Here is a 19,273-nt window from a genome sequence, read left to right on the forward strand (position 1 = left end):
TGAAGCCATTAGTATACATTTCATTATTAGATTTATGAATATGAAGAGAATATGAAAAATGTATTAGGCCCTTTGGAAAAATATAAACTAACTGTTTTCCACTAAAGCATGCTGGGACATGCAAGGGATTTACTAAGCATTACTACTGATTATAATGTTCAGTGGCTTACAAACTGGAGTAAAGATTAAGTAAATCACTGTCTTGACTGATGAGAAAAGCATATATTTTAGAAACTTAGAATCTTTGGATGGCGTTTCAGTGTAACGGCCATTTTCCCTTAAACATTACTACTAAGAGAGACTTTTTATAGATGAGGTTATTGCTTTAAAGCACTTTTCATGGTTGTAGTCACATTCAAAGTAGTGGCAGGTAAAACAGTGGGTAAGCTGAACAGTACACAATATTTTATGAACAATTAATAGATGCTTTATCCTACCTAATACTTTAACTTAATATACCATAGTGCAGTAGAATGGAGGAAATATTTGACTACGTGGGAGACATTTACAATATACTTCATTCCTAAAGGTAATTGGTACTTACAGAGTGTTAACCTGTTGAAGTTAATGGCTTAATTTACAAGGCTCATATTTGTAAAAGTATGTGTTGGGACTTTTCATTTACAAAACTCCCAAAGCATATGCTTACAGGCACATCCACATGACACACTGGGTACACATTTTTAAAAATCTGGATCCAAGGCTTTTAAATGTCATTGACTGAGTCTACTGTACTAATTCTTAAACCACTACCAGTATCCTGAGATAACTGACTGAAGAACAGAATTTTTCACAAAGCTAATAATGGGTAACTAAATACTAACAGGTAACCTGGAATATTCCCATATTGCAATACAGTCAAACCTCACTTACCTGAAGCCTGGTCAACCGAGAGTCTTAGATAGTTTTGGACAGTTGACATGTCCTCTGAGTTTGATTTCAATGTATAAGTCTTTCTGTGCTGATTTAGGCACAAGGACCTGAACATAGAAGTTTTAATACACATGTGACCAGCACCATAAAGACAGTCACTTTCAAAAGCGACTCATGATTTCGAGTGCCTCCATTTTTGAGTGTCCAACTTGTGACACCTGAAAGGGGCATGGTTTTCAGAGAGTGGGTGTTCACTAAAATCAGGCCCCTTTAAAATGTCCCAAAAAACAGAGACACCCAAAATCATGGTGTGCTCCAGGCTTGAAACTTAAGCCTGAAACACAGCAGCTGCCACCTCCTTCTTAGCTGTTTATGACTGAGAGGATCTGGCTAACAGACCAACATCTACTAGGTGGGGTCATTCAATTTATCTAAGGGATTATATATTATTTAAATGACTTTCTTTAATTTTGAACCATTGTAATGACTTTGTATAAATGATGAGCATGTGAAAATAGAAAGTTAGCAAAGAGGTGAGGTGAGGCTGGGAGGTCTATGAAAGAATCAAACAAAAACATGACCTGTCCATGAGTTCAAGTAGACTTGCCTACCTCTGGCTGACTACCAACACAAAGCATCAGGTTAGGATTAAAATATAGGAAGCAGTGATTTAGCACTGAAAGTAGAACGCTGAAGGTGACTGATTAGGAGACTGTACAGAAAAAGTAGTGACTAACAAAGGTTTGGAGATAAAATGATGGAGCATGTTTATGAGCTGATCTATTGAGATTTTAAAACAGTAGCCTTTTGTACTTTATTTATTTATTGCATTTCCTCCATTCTAAGGTATTAAAAGATCCTCTTTGAAAAGTTAAATATTTGAAAGGGGAAATGCCCTTGTTCAGTTTTATATGGGATGATTTATTTAAAGCTGTGAAAACCGTATTATATGTTTGCATAATATAGTGTTGTGGTGAGACAAGGAATATTCAATGAAATTGTCAGAGAAAAGAGCTGTTGCTAGGCTACCTTTACCAGAAAATTAGTTTCATTCTCCTACTTTTAATTTAAAAATGGCTTGATACTTTTAAACTTTATATTGTAAGCAAGCAAATGTATATTCAAAAAAGCCCTGAAAATACTTTAAAACAATCTATAGTTTTAAAATAAATAAATTGCACTAATGGATTCCCTTAATTCTAGTAAGCCATTACAACATGTTCATTTACAAGAAATCTTTCACCTGAGAATTTATTTCTATCACCACCACTATATATCAGTGAATAAGTATTAAAAGGATATATAAACAAATAGCTGTCACAGTCAATATGACTTTTCCTTGTGCACTGCAGCATTGACACTATAGAATAAAGTTTCTAGTTTCTCAAAACTTTTGACTATTTTTATTCCCGTGGCAAAGAATAGTGAGCAACCCAATACACATTGTGTCCTTGTGCTCTGACATCAACTACTATGGAATTAAATGCACCAGCTAAATGTGGCTTGTTATTATGTGATACTTGAATGACAGATTCCTTAGAACTTTAAATACCACATGCCTATAGACAGATAATATACTGTGTAAAGAAATTAATCAGTTACACTATGTACTCTTTTTAACTTCTGCCTCTTTGTAGTGGGAAAATAATTGCACCATCCAAAGGTTTGGGCCAGATTCTGTCATCCTCACTGAAGCTGAGTAGTAACTTGCTGCATGAATACTGTTATTGTTTTGAAAAGTTGTATTTGCGAAGTAAACAATTAATTAACATGTCCATTAGTGGCAGAATCCGGCCCTTAGGACAAGTGTAATGGGGTCCCTGCAGGGCCCTCCTGGCTCCTGCCAGGCTGAGAAAGTCACACAGAGACCTTGTTGCAGTGCTCACCTGGTGCCTTTATTTACAGGTTGTGTTCCCACCACCTTTCCACCATACACATAGTCCCTTTCTTACAGTCCACCAGCAGGGGACAAACTATCTCTCTCTGCTTCCCCTCACTGCCTTTCCTCTACTGCAGCTTCCCTCTTTCCAGCTCCTCCCCTGGCTTCCCTCCCCTGGGGCTTTTCTCCAGCCCCAGCCTGATGAGGCAGCAGCTGTTCCAGCTTCCCCAATCAGGGCTCCTTTAATTGGAACTGGAGTGACAGAGAGTTGGCTAGGCAGTTTTCTGCTTAGCACCCTGTGACAACAAGATACACAAGTCTTCTCTTTTACATATATAGTAAAACCTCTGGAGTTATGAACTGACCAGTCAACCACACACCTCATTTGGAAATGGAAGTACACAATCAGGCAGCAGCAGATTTACACACACAAAAAAGCAAATACAGTATAGTATTGTGTTAAACAAACTACTAAAAAAATAAAGGGAAAGCAGCATTTCTTCTGCATAGTAACGCTTCAAAGCTGTATTAAGTCAATGTTCAGTTGTAAACTTTTGAAAGAACCATAACGTTTTGTTCAGAGTTATGAACAACCTCCATTCTGGAGATATTCGTAACTCTGACGTTCTATTGTACCCCAAAAGGCTATAAAAACTGGCTGTCTCGGGGCCGCGTTCTTAAGGAAACAATTTGGCTTGCTATGTAGAGGGAAAACAAAAACCTCAACCAAGAGTCTTGTAACAGTGGAGCTGCAGTGGGGCTCCCCCACTTACTACTCCTTAATCTTAATTTGTCCCCAACCTTGGTGCTGTGCTTGTGCAGCAATTGCTTCAGCACCCTCTATGTACCTCCAGCAGAAAGGGGGCATTACTGGACATACCTGGAGATACTTGGGTGTCTCTCCCCATTAATCACCATTTGCTGATAAGGAGTCGTAGTGGAGGTGCATACCTTGCTTGAACAGTAGATTTTGGAGAGCAGAGTTTCCTTCTCGTCTCCTGATTACACTAGGCTAGGAGAAATCTTCAGACCAAAAGGCTCTTTTATTCAGCTCTATTTTGGAACTGGGCCCACACAGGTTTGGGGGAACATAACCCACCTTTAGTTAACTTGGAGTTTCAGTTAATTGGACGTACCTTAATCAGGGCTTGCTTGTATTCAGAGACTAAAATTTTTACCTGATAAGTAAGAGTTCTGATGCTTTTAAAATGTGTTATGGAAGATGTTGCCCTGACTTAGAACAGTAATGTAGGGATCGCAGGAAGTTCTGTCTGCACGCAGTGTCCATCTAGTGCTTTGCATGTAATAAGGTGATTAATGTTGACATTCAAATATAAATATCCAATAGCAAAAAAGTTTCTATTTAAAAATTATTTAAAAGTTTCCTCAACAGGAAATAATCAAATTAAACAACAGAACAAAGCTACTAGCTATTTGCCCCATTAGACCCTCCTTCCTGACCTCACCACCCTTTAGTAGTATGCAAAACAAGACGTATACAATTCCACATTTTCACCAATAGGTGGCACTAGTGCTTTCTACTTTTATTAGAACAGACAAGGAGCCCTCAGTTACCTCAGGGGAAACAAACCCTGTTGTACTTAAAAAGTGAGTTCATCTAATAACTATAAACTATTCTTCTACTACAATGACAGGTTTCAGAGTAGCAGCCGTGTAAGTCTGTATTCACAAAAAGAAAAGGAGTACTTGTGGCACCTTAGATACTAACAAATTTATTTGAGCATGAGCTTTCGTGAGCTACAACTCACTTTCATCGGATGCATTCAGTGGAAAATACAGTGGGGGAGATTAATATACATAGAGAACATGAAACAATGGGTGTTACCGTACACACTGTAAGGAGAGTGATCGCTTAAGGTGAGCTATTACCAGCAGGAGAGTGGGGGGGGAACCTTTTGTGGTGATAATCAAGGTGGGCCATTTCCAGCAGTTGACAAGAACGTCTGAGGAACAGTGGGGGAGGGGGAACAAACATGTCACTAGCTGGGTGTCTGGCTATGTAGACTCCCTCCTCAGGCTCTACGCTACCAGCACTCCCAGCTATCAAGACACCACTGACCTCCTGAGGAAACTACAATCCATCGGTGATCTTCCTGAAAACACCATCCTGGCCGCTATGGATGTAGAAGCCCTCTACACGAACATTCCACACAAAGATGGACTACAGGCCATCAGGAACAGTATCCCCGATAATGTCACGGCAAACCCGGTGGCTGAACTTTGTGACTTTGTCCTCACCCATAACTATTTCACATTTGGGGACAAAGTATACCTTCAAATCAGTGGCACTGCTATGGGTACCCGCATGGCCCCACAGTATGCCAACATTTTTATGGCTGACTTAGAATAACGCTTCCTCAGCTCTCGTCCCCTAATGCCCCTACTCTACTTGCGCTACATTGATGACATCATCATCTGGACCCCTGGAAAAGTAGCCCTTCAGGAATTCCACAATGATTTCAACAATTTCCATCCCACCATCAACCTCAGCCTGGACCAGTCCACACAAGAGATCCACTTCCTGGACACTATGGTGCTAATAAGCAATGGTCACATAAACACCACCCTATACCGGAAACCTACTGACCGCTATGCTTACCTACATGCCTCCAGCTTTCGTCCAGACCACACCACACGATCCATTGTCTACAGCCAAGCTCTACGATACAACCGCATTTGCTCCAACCCCTCAGACAGAGACAAACACCTACAAGATCTCTATCAAGCATTCTTACAACTACAATACCCACCTGCTGAAGTGAAGAAACAGATTGACAGAGCCAGAAGAGTCCCCAAGAGTCACCTACTACAGGACAGGCCCAACAAAGAAAATAACAGAACGTCACTAGCCATCACCTTCAGCCCCCAACTAAAACCTCTCCAACGCATCATCAAGGATCTACAACCTATCCTGAAGGATGACCCATCACTCTCACAGATCTTGGAAGACAGGCCAGTCCTTGCTTACAGACAGCCCCCCAACCTGAAGCAAATACTCACCAGCAACCACACACCACACAACAGAACCACTAACCCAGGAACCTATCCTTGCAACAAAGCCCGTTGCCAACTGTGTCCACATATCTATTCAGGAGACACCATCATAGGGCCTAATCACATCAGCCACACCATCAGAGGCTCGTTCACCTGCACATCTACCAATGTGATATATGCCATCATGTGCCAGCAATGCCCCTCTGCCATGTACATTGCCAAACTGGACAGTCTCTACGTAAAAGAATAAATGGACACAAATCAGACGTCAAGAATTATAACATTCAAAAACCAGTCGGAGAACACTTCAATCTCTTTGGTCACTCGATTACAGACCTAAAAGTGGCAATTCGTCAACAAAAAAACTTCAAAGCAGACTCCAACGAGAGACTGCTGAATTGGAATTAATTTGCAAACTGGATACAATTAACTTAGGCTTGAATAGAGAATGGGAGTGGATGGGTCATTACACAAAATAAAACTATTTCCCCGTGTTTATTCCCCCACCCCCCACTGTTCCTCAGACGTTCTTGTCAACTGCTGGAAATGGCCCACCTTGATTATCACTACAAAAGGTTTCCCCCACCCCCACTCTCCTGCTGGTAATAGCTCACCTTACGTGATCACTCTCCTTACAGTGTGTATGGTAACACCCATTGTTTCACGTTCTCTGTGTATATAAATCTCCCTACTGTATTTTCCACTGAATGTATCCGATGAAGTGAGCTGTAGTTCACGAAAGCTTATGCTCAAATAAATTTGTTAGTCTCTAAGGTGCCACAAGTCCTCCTTTTCTTCTACTGTAATCTTTGCTTTCTGAAATGAACATAGGAATGACATTCAGACTAGATTTTCAAAGCAGCAGCATCTTTATATATAATTACTATTTAAACTCACTTAGAAAGGTCTTCTTCCAATGACAGCATCAGTATTTATTAAAATGCAATACAGAGATACTCAATAATCATACCTAGTATTTAAAATATCTCATATTAGCAAGGTGTCATGTCGCTTTTGCATCCTGCGACATTAGACATGCAGACACATTTAACAGTCCCTTTGTTAATGTTTATTCTCGTACTCCTCTCTACAAAGCAACTAGGACTAGATAGGTTCGTAAATTAGTTGAGAGATTTTAGATTGTACCTGATCTCACCCAGTAAAGGAAAAATAAGAGAATTTCTCTACTTGTATCCCAGAAGCCTAAGAGGATGGAGAATAGACTAAACCTTGGGTTTGACATGCCTCAAGATTCTGGCCAGCTCTGCTCAGTCCTTCATCTTTCTGAGGGAGATGCACTGAGCACTATGCAGTTTACTGCTTGCTTATGGGTCTTTTGGCTGATGCTTTAAAATCCAAGGCACTTTATTGTCTGTGGTGACACTAAAGAATCCCTTGACAATTTTTTTTGTAAGTCAGAAATTTGCTTAATGTTCTTGATCAAAATTCTCCCCTGTATAATTGGTTTGCAATGTGATGTGTATCTGTTAACGGCTGTTCTCCATTTCAAATGTGGCTAGATTTCAGTGGTGCAGTTTTGCATATTGGTTGTGAAGTGTTTGGGGACCATTCAGAATGAAAGGTGCTACATAATGTAAAGACTAGTCTATACCGTAGCATTTGGACCACAACCTGTACACAGGGGTGGGGTGAATGAAGGGAGCAAATCAGAATTCCTTCAGTGTCCCTAGGGAGGTGGCCTGTGGAGTGGGGGCTGTGCCAAACACCCTTGAAAAGGAGCACGCTCTGTAATGTTTCAGCTCTGATGGCCCTGTCTTCATTCCTCCCCACCACCCCCATTTTGACTCCCTTTGACGAGTTGGGCACCAATAATGATACTAGATCTTCTTTTCCCTTGTATTTAGGGAGGCAAAGGACTGGGCCTTCTTACTCCTTATGAGCAACTGGTCTGGGCCAACCGTTACTGCATTATCACTGCTTTCCATTTCTAAATGTCGAAGAACACTAAAGGCACCCCTCTGTCAAAGGGCCAACATATAGAATCTACTGCCAATCACTTTGAAATTTAACCACAGCAGAGAATAATACAAGAATACAATGGTCCAATTTGTGTTAGTTCACCATAAGATCACATTGTTGCTGCCTTTCACACAAGCTGCAGAAGAGAAGCTCAGTCCTAACCTGTGTCATTCTTAATCAGCAGCGTTGCCACCAAAAATAAAATTCCCATCCAAAGTACCCTGATCTTGCTAGAATAAAAACAACAACAAAACCCCGCAGGTTGACCTTGCAGCACGAGCAATTTAAAAAATATACTTTTTAAATGTAAATTCGATATAGAAATCACTGAGGGAACATAATGCGGAACACTAAGACATCTCTCTTGTGAACATAACTGCATTTTAACTACACGTCATATACACATTTTTCAGGCTTATTATCCATATCTCTGCAGCAAATAAATTAAGCTTTCAGATTGTACACAAACACAATAAATATATTTGTGTATATTTATAGATACACATACAGACATGCCTAACTCAAATCTGCATTTATTTAAGTTGATAAAGTCCTAGTTTGCTAGCTGGAGTGAGAGGAATTTAAAAAGCATCTCATGCTTTTCTCCAGCATTCTCACTTTGGACTGACAGAGGGGGTACAGATGGTAAAGCAGCAGCAGGACTCAAATTCTGTGTGGCAGTGTTGCCAACCATTCTAACTCTACAAACTCATTGATTTTGAAGATCTCCTGCCATTATTATTGGATTATGCTTCCTCCATTTGTAATAAGCATTTCTGTTAGCACAGAACTAGATAAGTTAGCATAGATAAGGGGCCTATTATCAGTGATGCTCTTCTACAAAAGAGGAAAACAAAAAGAGAAAGAAATACAAAGAAAACAGAAAAGGAGGACTTGTGGCACCTTAGAGACTAACCAATTTATTTGAGCATGAGCTTTCGTGAGCTACAGCTCACTTCATCTGATGAAGTGAGCTGTAGCTCACGAAAGCTCATGCTCAAATAAATTGGTTAGTCTCTAAGGTGCCACAAGTCCTCCTTTTCTTTTTGCGAATACAGACTAACACGGCTGTTCCTCTGAAAGAAAACAGAGAGGATTGGATAGAGAGTAGCAGGAATTTTGTTTCTCCCCCATGGTTAGGTATAAATGAGGCTCCTCTTTAATATTCATATATTTTTTGTTTATAAAAAAGACTTACTATTTTAGGGTGTTCTGCAAAGAAAAATGTTCTGGTGTAGTTTTATTTTCAGCCAATACCTCTGTGGTGAAGACAGTGATTTTATGCCAAAGGAGTATCTCAGTTGCTAGTGTGCTGTAATCTATTGACTTAATAGGAATCAGGAATATTTATTTCATAAAATAGAAAGTGTGGTTTTGGCAGAATTTAGATTTTACATATAAATTCTTTTGAAAATATTACCATAAATGACTTAGGAGCCCAAATCCCATTTTCAAAAGTGACTTGGAACCTGACTTAGGACCAGATTTTTAAAGGTATTTAGGCATTGCTCTGCTCAGCGCAGCAACACCAAGCTGATTTCGGAGTCAAAGTCTCATTGAAAGTCAATGGGACTTAGGAACCTAAGTCACTTTTGAAAATGAAATGAAATTAAAACAGTCAGATAGGGGTTGCAGCACTGTCATACCACTGCCTAAATGCCTTTACAAATCTGGATCGTAGGCACTTAGGAGTTTAAGTCTCACAGGTGCTTTTGAACATATTACTCATAATCCTTTGCAAATCCCTAAGTAAGTTGTACAGTGAAACCAGAACTTCTAGTTGCCCACCACTTCTCCACTTCCCACCTTTTTATTTTTACAATAAGTAGAATACCTTAGTTCAGTGAGATCTAAAAAGTTGTACTGTAACTTGTTCCATGGAAAAAATGGAATTGATAATGCCCATTTATGCTCTGCAGCTGAAGTATAAATAGAATAATGCATATAATTGTTGTCTCTCTGAACATCTGTTATTGTCTGATGGCTACCTCTAAGCAAAGTAGTTGCTGAAGATGCAGGGAAAAACTGAGTGAGTGAGTGAGTGAGTGAGTGACTGAAGCAGGAAGAATTGATCTTATACAATCTAGTGGCCAGATTTTTTAAAGCATACAAAATTGGTGGCAGATTTTTCTAAAAGAGCTCAGCTCCTATATAGGCACCTAAATGCAGTGGCCAGATTTTCAAAACATCTCAGGGCCCAGCAGCTCCCACTGAAAACAATCAGGTACTGAACACTTTTGAAGACTAGGTCTTTAATGTAGGTGCCTAGATGGAAACCTGTTGGGTGCACAGTTATTTTGAAAATCTGGAACTAGAATTATTTCCCTGTTCAAATTGCCAGTTCAAATGCAGAACAGAGAAAAGGGAACCAAACTCAGATCTCTTGGCTGTTTCATGGCCTACATAAAACTATTGTTACATGATTTGTTGAAAAGGGATTAAAGGTGGTTATGTGTGACATATCCCCAAAGCAAATCCTAAAGTGCAAGAAATGTCATGATATAGGACACCTGTTAATTATGCCCTTAAGCCCACCCAGCACATTTGCACTGATGGAGATAGACTTTGGACTTTGATAAGGAACTTCATTTTGTCTCCAACTAATAAAGGAACACATTATACATAACATATCAGTATCCCTCATAGTACAATGAAAATCCGTAGTTATATCTGCAGCAACATTAACCATTATCCACGTTGACATTTTTGCACAAATTAATTGTTCTCGTATGTTTTTATAAGAGAATGATGAATTTATAATTAAGATTTTCTGTTATGCTGTGAGGGAGAACAATGGTTTGTGTATCTTCTCATCAACTGGGGGCAGAAGGGCACTTTTCCTGTGACCTTGTGGAATCTGTTTTATCAGTGGGGATATGCTGAGCTTTAGAGAATAGTTGATAGGTGTCCCATTATTTGGCATACCCTTATTTTTCAGGGATTTGCGTGCTGGGGATAAGACTCATTTAACCAGCTTGAATCCCACTTAAACTATTTTTTGTTTGTTTATGGAATTTCCTGACTTACCTTAATATGATAAATATAGAGTGGTTTGGGGTAGTATGCCCCCCTAACTTTCCCTCCAGTGGGACAGGAAAGAGAGCCAAAGGCATAGAGAGGGGCACGGCGGGCTAATTGTGTGTGAGTGTGTGTGTGTGTGTGTGTGTGAGAAGTGGAGGGAAATTAGTTTTATTTCTACCCTCCCCGACTCCAGCTCAATGGTTCCTGCATTCCTGTGGTGAGGTCAGCTTGTGTATGGCCACATCTGCTCTGCTGGGCCAGCCACAATTCCTCAGGGTGGAAGAGCCTCCATGAAAGCTGCAGAGTATAAAACAGAGGCCAGAAAGCACCCTAACACTGGATTTCAAAAGTTCTCTCACCTGGGAACCCCTGATGCTACTCTTTGACTGAGATGAGGTTCACAGCATAGACAGCAGCCCTCTTCCCAACAACAATATATTTCTTCAGTTCCATTGGAAACAAGAACCAAGAGGTGACCATCTTGCCAAGGGGCAACCTCACTTTGACATAACAAGTATAGCTCTCAAATAGACTGCATATCAGTTGAATCAGACTCCCAGTTGGTGGGGAGAGAAAGAAGGAAGAGATCCCCATCAAAAATTAAAATCCCAGCTCTTAAAAACATTGATGCTTATATTTGTGTGCACTTAACAGCACTTAATGCCTTATATGCCTTCCTTAGAAGGCAGTCAAATACCAGCCACCCCATTTTACAAAGGAGGTAATCGAAAGTATGCATAAGTCACTTCTAGCAGAGCTGGGAACAGAGCCTAGATCTTTAATATGACAATCACAACCTCTCAACTCAGCCACACCGCCTCTAAGAAAGAACCTGCCAAATTTACGTGCTTGGGTACACGCTGGTTGTAACCACTAGACCACACTCCTCTTCCAAAGATTGGAATAAAACACTGTGTTTTGCTGTGTTGCCCACTGGAAAAATGAGTGTTGTTTTCCCCTTTAGAGGCTGCTCCACAGAAAAGCAGAAGTTACTTCAGACACTTAAGTGATAGAGACTTGGGCTTGGGATATGAAGAAGCTGGATTCAAATGCTGCTAATGACCCATGCAGTGGACTTAGAATTCCTGTTTTCCAAGTTTTTTTTTTTTTTTTAAAGAAACTGGTGTATTTAATTGATAGTGTGAAAATACTGTTAAAACAGGATTTATAGTGGAAAACCATTTAAGCTGGCAATAATGGTGCAACATACAACAAAGTACAGGTGTTCCAATTTCCATCAATTTTCCACACACTGATGTCCCACACTGGCAGATTTGAAGCTTGAGAAATATAGCAGCAGAAGTGGTCTAGTGAATGGGGGTCAGGTTCTAGTAGGCAGCCTGTGCTTTCAGAAATGGTAGCCATCTTTACAAGAAACACCTCCTCAGTTAGTAAAGTAGTGGTCACCTTTATTGAGTGTATTAGTAGTATCTATCCCATCGGATAGTATCAGATCTTTTGTAAATGACGGGAAATAGTGGCCATTTGAGAAAAGGAATATTATGACTAGAATGGTAAAGATAGGAAAAAACAATTGTTGATAACTTTGCTTACTTACAACCTAATTTCTTGAATTGTAGATTAGAAGGTGGCTGGCAATGAAGTTTAACGATATTGAATGTGTGAATGGTAACATACCAGGCATTTGTTAGTAAAAGACTTCTGAAAAATTTCAGATACTGGAGAGAAATTTCCAAAAGAACCAATTTTTTAAATTAATTTGAACTCTAACCAAATAAGAGACAACTGAAAAGCACAGGTAAGGGCCTGTAGGAGTGGGAGAATGCTTGTGGGGAGGCAGAATTCCTCACCTATATTCACAGATTTTAAGGACCAAAGGAACCATTATGATGGTCACCCATTCTGACCTCCAGCATAACATCAGCCAAGGGACCTGAATTAATTCCTGCTTCACTTCCAATAACTGTGGCTGAACTAAAGCTTATCTTTCAAAAGAAAAACATCCAAACTCGATTTTAAAATTTCCAGTAATGGAGAATCCATGACAACCTTTGGAAAGTTTTTCCAATAGTTAATTGCCCTCACTGTTAAAAATTTGTGCCTTATTTCTAGTCTGAATTTGTCTGACTTCAGCTTTCAGCCATTCGATCTTGTTAGACCATTGTTTGGTAGACTGAAGAGCCCTCTATTACCAAATTTCTGCTCCCCATGTAGGTACTTCTAGATAGTGATCAAGTCACTCCTTAACCTTCTCTTTGATAAACTGAATAGACTGAGTTCCTTAAGTCTTGCACTATTGGGAGTGTTTTCCAAATTCTGAAGAATGTGTTGAATCATATTATATTTGAGAGATTTTTGTTACATTTGTTTTTCCTTAAGGAAACTCATTCTGGTTTATAATTGTGAAGATTTGCTCCTATGAGTACTGAATAATCTTTGCTGATTACTGCTGTGTTATTACTGCTATGTCAACCTAGCAGTTTACAGGGGGGGACTTGGGTGCCCAACGAACACAGACTCAAGCTCTTAGGGAGAGGAGGCCTGCAAAGACCTAGGCTTTAGGGCATTCAATTGCACTTGAGATGTTTTCTTTCAAATTGTTTTTTCTGCATGTAATTTCCACTAAGTCAGACAGTCTGAAAAGGTAAGGAATTCACACACTGCTTTCATATAGACATACATATAAACAAACAATTTTACCTGCAACCACTGGAGATTTTCTGTCATCTAAAAGTTGAATGGCAGTACTAGCTGTCACCACATTGCTTTTGTTTGCTGTTTCTACAAGGTGTAAAAAAAAAAAAAAAAAAAAGCTATTAAAATCAAAACATATTGCAGTGTAAGCAAGTTCAGCTGTAGATTTTTAGTTTGAAAAAAATACCAAATCTTCATATGAATTTAATGCTCAGGAAAAGTGCTGGTTTGACATTCAATTACAGCCCCTATTTATCCACAAACCTGGTACAGCACAGGCAGTGACACTGCAAGTTTCCCTACCATGCCTGATTACAGAATTTGTGAACCTGGTGAAAATTTCAGTGCAGATTTCAGAAGATGAAACTCAGTTCAATACCCTCTCCAGAACATAACAACGTATGTTGGCTCTTCCCAATGTTATACATGCTTCAGTATTTAAATATGACAAAATTACAGACCTCTACTAAATGGGATTGAATAGACAAAGCTGCCTGGTAGCTGCTCAGCGGCTCTTCTGTACCAGAGTGGAAAATGATCAGCATTAAAAATATTCTCTTTATCTTCAGCTGTCAGGAAGTCTCTTGAAACAGAAGAAAGAAGAAAATATTTGCTGCTTTTTGTATATCACCAAAACATTTCAAGCTTGGCAATCAAAACAAAACAACATCTTTAATCTTTGGGAAAGAAAATGTGGGTTCTTTTCTATATCATTTGTGCAGTAAAAGAATTCAATATATCACTGAATAATTCTTGATATACTTGCAGTATCTTCTCAGAGAACAAATTTGGTAGCAACCCTGCTGTGTACAAGCTGAGAAGGGTGGGAAAAGGGGTAAAAAACTCAGCCAAAATCAAGTAGTACTTTGGAAAATTGTACTACTGTAGAAATTTAAAAAGATGCCTTTCTTTCTAGCAACTTGTTCAAATAATGTTTTACTTTTTAAACTAGCTGTGTGTGGTGGAAGAGGTGTTGTAACGAGTGAGGGCAACTGTTTCAAGCAATCCAAGTTCAAGTCTTGAGTTAGGCCAACACGATTAATAACTGTTCTTTCCAAGAAGATATAGTGGGAGGGGTGAATAATGAACTTAGCTATATCCTTCCCCAAAACAGGATGTCAGGGAAAGGTGCCTGAGGTAGAAGGGAGGGGTCATATGAGGAAAAAATGCAACTATCTTCTCCATGCTCATTGCTTTCCGTGTGCTGGATGAGGACACTAGCAGCACAAGCTGCAAGTCCACTGATTCCGGCTAACATATTTTCCACCAAACAACAATATTGTGTATTCAGATTAAATACCTTGCAAAAATCCTTAGTTATCATAAGTATAAGTACCAGATTACCTTGCACAAAACACATACACGTTTACCTGACATTTGCAATACACAGAGCCTCTTGCAGTAAGCTTCACCAACTAGAGAAAGTTTATTTTAAGAGAGCTCCATTTTAAGCAACACATGCGTCCAAAAATTGCTGCGTAACATTTTCTGGCACTGAAATCAGTATGTTCCACACATATTTGCACTTGCATATTGCAATTCCTTAGAAATAGGTCCTGAAAGATAAATCCTGGGTAAAGATGTCGTAGGGAGATCAAAATGAATACCTTCTTTCTTAAAACCTTTTCACACACCAATGATCCAGCTTTTTAAGTGATTTCCACTGTTGTCTTTGCAGTTTAATGGTGAGGAATATTTAACCATAAGAGAAGACAAGTATCTCTTCCTACACAATGCTGAACATTGCTCTAATATTGATTTTCACAGAATTACATTAAATATTATTGGCTCTCATAAAAGGACTGACATTGATTGCAGATGCTGATTGAAGCATAAAAAACAGTTATACTGTCAACATGATTTCCAAATAATATGACATGTATTCAAATCGGTAAAAATTAAGGGCATTTTCCTGCTGCTGCTGAAGTCAACAGGAGTTTTGCCATGGACTTCAGAGGGAACAGGACTGGACTCTAAGTAAATACAAATGTATGTCAAAGTTATGGACTGAGGGGTTTTTTCTTTCATCACTGTGGTTATTGTACAGGATTAGAATAGAACTATATGAGTAGATAGCTAGAAAGTTGACTTTTACTAGATAATTCTGTGTGGTTTTACTTGATAAAATCTAAGCTCTAAAACACCAACTTCTGTCTCATGCTAACTGTGGGAATTAATCTATTGTGTACAGCTAACCTCTCAAGTTTCTGTCTGAATTTATCTCTCTCTCTTATATGTACATGGTGTAAACATACTATCATGTTGCTATAACATCTTTGCACTTATGCCCAGATCCCCAAAATAACTTAGGTGCCAACTCCTCGTTTAGGTCCCCTTAGGACCTAAATTTCCACTGTTTAAGTCCTTGAGGGGCCTACATTTCTGCCTCTGGGCATATGCACTGTTGCCTCAGTCCTGGCCAGTACCTATCTTATGCCGAAGGTCCAGCAAAGATCCTCAGACCAGGTAAAACTAGACATTGTCCCACTTTGCTTGCCTGGAGAGCCCAATCCAGTAGGTATGCTCAGAGCAAGCCTAACTACACACAAAACAGCTAGGGAGGAAAAGAGAACTCCTTTATAAGCACTAGCCCAGTTGTTAGGGAACTCACCCAGGACATGGAAGACCCCTGATAATGAGCAGGAATTTGAACATGGGTTTCCCACCTCTCAGCTGAGTGCCCTAACAACTGGACTATGGAGTCACTCACTCACTCTCTGGCCCACTCCAGAGAGGAGAGAATGGGAGAGAGCCACACCAGAATATCCCAAAGTCCAGTGAGCTAAATATTGTAGGAGAGACTGCTCCCTCTCCTCTTCACCTCTTCCTCCACCAGGCCATTTTGGGAACAGTTTGGATGTGCTGCCACCATTCTGGCAAGAAACAGTTTAGGTGACTGACTCCGGGACAGGGTTTATGGCTGTGGATCCCAAGTAGAGACAGGCACCTTCCCCCAGCCCAGACGTAGCACCTAACTCCTTGAGAGGGGCATGGCTTAGTACTTACCCCTCTTCTTGGCATGTGATATTGGGTATTTAAGGCAGCTCCCTGCCTAGTGTGCCAGCTTTGGTAAATCCATTTCTTAGGTGCCTAACACTCCCCATTCATTATATAGGAAGCCTGGGTGCCTAACCTAGGGTCTGTGGATTCCACTCGGTGACTAGGCACCTAAAAGTTAGGTGCTGCAACCTCAGTATTGCAACACCCTAAGTCCCTTTATGGCTTTGGGCCTTGGGGCCTGATCCAACTTACACTAGTAAACGAAAGGACTCCCACTGACTTTAATATGTGTTGGACCCTTTTATGGCAGCTTTCTTCAAAGAATCTCATTGGGGATATATTATATTTCCCCATTTTAAACAGATGGCAAACTGATGCACACAGCGTGTAAGTATCTTGCCTAAAGTCATGCAGCAAGCCAATGCAAAGATGGGCATAGAGCAAACATTTCCTGACAACCCTGCACTAATCTCTAAACAACACTGCCTCACCCCAAACATTCATATTACTCATACTTACTAAGTTTTCCACTTACTCAAAGTATAAAACAATCACACTGACACTAAGTTATTTAGAAAAAAAGTCCAATATATACAGATAAACTGTTTCCCATAATATTCAACATGATCCTATTGTCTATATTATCTAAGCTTAATATAATTGGTGAAGAATTATTTTCCTTTCTACACTATGCAATATTCAGTATTAAGGAATTTTAAAATGAGCATTGTGATTACATTTTAAAAAATATTTTTGTGTGGCTTTTTTTCTCTTCCAAATTTAACTTTATAAAATACTTGAAGAGCATGGTTGAATGGCATAGATTATACTTTAAAGCCATAGCAATCCTCTGTGCAAGTATCTCACGGTAGACTGTGATAAGAGACAGTGCTCAACCTATATACAACCCTTCAAACTGAAGTATCCTTCCGTATGTTACAAATGACATAATGCATATCTAACATTTTGTGAGCCAAAGGCATTACAGAATAAGCAAAATTAAAGTTTTGATTTAGCAATATCAGCACACTAAGTGTTACAGACCTTCAGTTGAGGGAATTCCACAACTGGGATGAATAACTGCTGGAAACACCTAAAGACATTTGTTTTGGAGTGGGCTTAAGAAAAAATTGCATGATTTCCTCCATCTTCTGCAGCTCCAGTATCATCTTAGTTTTGCACTGAATAATCAGGATGTGATTTCTAACTCCAGGAGGGTGGAAAAAAGCAAACATATGGACTGAAAAAAGGCCCCTATTATAGCTGATATGCAGGTGAAAAATATTACACTAGTTTCAAAAGTTACAGAAAAATCTAAAGAAGACTACAAGAACTGTTCTTGTTTATTCTATGTATTCAGCTTTGCCAGTGTGAAACTTTGGGGAAGAAAAAAAGAGCATATTTCCTAAAAATTTTCTTGCCTACCCATCTGCTCCTTCAGCACAGTCATGTGACTTACTGATTAGTAAGTTGCTCTGGTCCCACAAACAGGTTGATACGAGATAGACCCGTCCGGGTTCCAAGAAAGGCAACTTCCACTCCCTTGTCAGAATTTCTGAAATAGAGCAGCACACAAGCAAAGATAAACATTTCCAAACAGTAAATAGATAGAGCTAGTGAAAGAGAATTTTTGATCTCATTCCTCTTATTTTTGAATTTATTGAAAGATATGTTCATTTTTGTTAAGATAAAACACACACACAGTTTGAAAAGTTATTTGGCCGCTGCATGAAATCTGTTTCTTCAAGATGGATTTGTGTGGTGGAATTACCTGAAGACTGGGGGAAGAACGGGAGTGGGTAACTAGCAGCATAGCTCCTCATGGTCACTCATCCTGATCCTTGGCTGAGATAGGGACTACAAACCCTGCTCACCCACTGCCTCAAATATAGTGCCCAACTATAAAAAAGGGACATAAGGTCAGCCCAGAGAATTACAGACCAGTCAGCTTAACTTCAGTGCCCAGAAAGATAATAATCGAGCAAATAATTAAGCAATTAATTTGCAAACACCTAAAAGATAATAAAGTGATAAGTAATAGTCAGCATGGATTTGACAAGAACAAATCATGTCAAACCAACCTAATAGCTTTCTTTGACAGAGTAATAAGCCTTATGGATAGTGGGGAAGTGGTAGATGTGGTATATCTTGACTTTAGTAAGACTTTCGATACTTTCTCACATGACCTTTTCATAAAAAAACTAGAAATACAACCTAATGGAGCTACTATAAAGTGGGTGCATAACTGGTTGGAAAACTATTCCCAGAGAGTATTTATCAGTGGTACAAACTGGAAGGGCATATCCAGTGGATCCCAGTTTTCAAGTACATAAAACGTTGTTACAAGGAGGAGGGAGAAATAATATTCTCCTTAACCTCTGAGGACAGGACAAGAAGCAATGGGCTTACATTGCAGCAAGAGCGGTTTAGCTTGGACATTAGGAAAAACTTCCTAGGTGTCAGAGTGGTTAAGCACTGGAATAAATTGCCTAGGGAGGCTGTGGAATCATCATGATTGGAGATTTTTATGAACAGGTTAATCGAACACCTGCCAGGGATGTTCTAGATAATACTTAGTCCTGCCATGAGCACAGGGGACTGGACAAGATGACCTATCAAGGTCCCTTCCAGTTCTACGATCATCTCTGAGGATTTGTAGGCACTGGGTTCACATTATCACAAAACCAACTACACCTTTGGCCCTCCTACCGCCAGCGTCCAATCCCCTATTCCTCCTCAATGAACTGTGTCTGTAGTGGCAGAGCAGATATAAAAGGTGTATAGGAGTCTCCCTGTACATGCCCTCTGAAGTTGCCTTCCACGCACGGAGTGAAATAGCTGTAGTTCCAT

The 19,273-nt window shown here is 39.6% G+C and overlaps 1 protein-coding gene across 5 annotated transcripts in view; it reads right to left on the reverse strand.

The window, feature by feature from the left end:
• CACNA2D3 (calcium voltage-gated channel auxiliary subunit alpha2delta 3) overlaps positions 1–19,273 on the reverse strand; it is a 724,110-nt gene that overhangs the window by 121,885 nt on the left and 582,952 nt on the right. For all 5 annotated transcript variants that reach the window (XR_013636032.1, XM_078853616.1, XM_078853615.1 and 2 more), the window contains 3 exons: positions 17,883–17,978; positions 13,885–14,006; positions 13,430–13,510 (listed from right to left, as the gene is read on the reverse strand). Coding sequence is in view for 4 of the 5 variants with exons in the window: in XM_078853616.1 (XP_078709742.1) it covers positions 13,430–13,510; positions 13,885–14,006; positions 17,883–17,978 (299 nt within the window). In the remaining variant the exon portion in view is untranslated. The remainder of the gene's footprint in view (positions 1–13,429; positions 13,511–13,884; positions 14,007–17,882; positions 17,979–19,273) is intronic.

This window comes from Lepidochelys kempii, chromosome 7 (assembly GCF_965140285.1).
Source record: "Lepidochelys kempii isolate rLepKem1 chromosome 7, rLepKem1.hap1, whole genome shotgun sequence".
Taxonomy (NCBI): Eukaryota; Metazoa; Chordata; order Testudines; family Cheloniidae; genus Lepidochelys; species Lepidochelys kempii.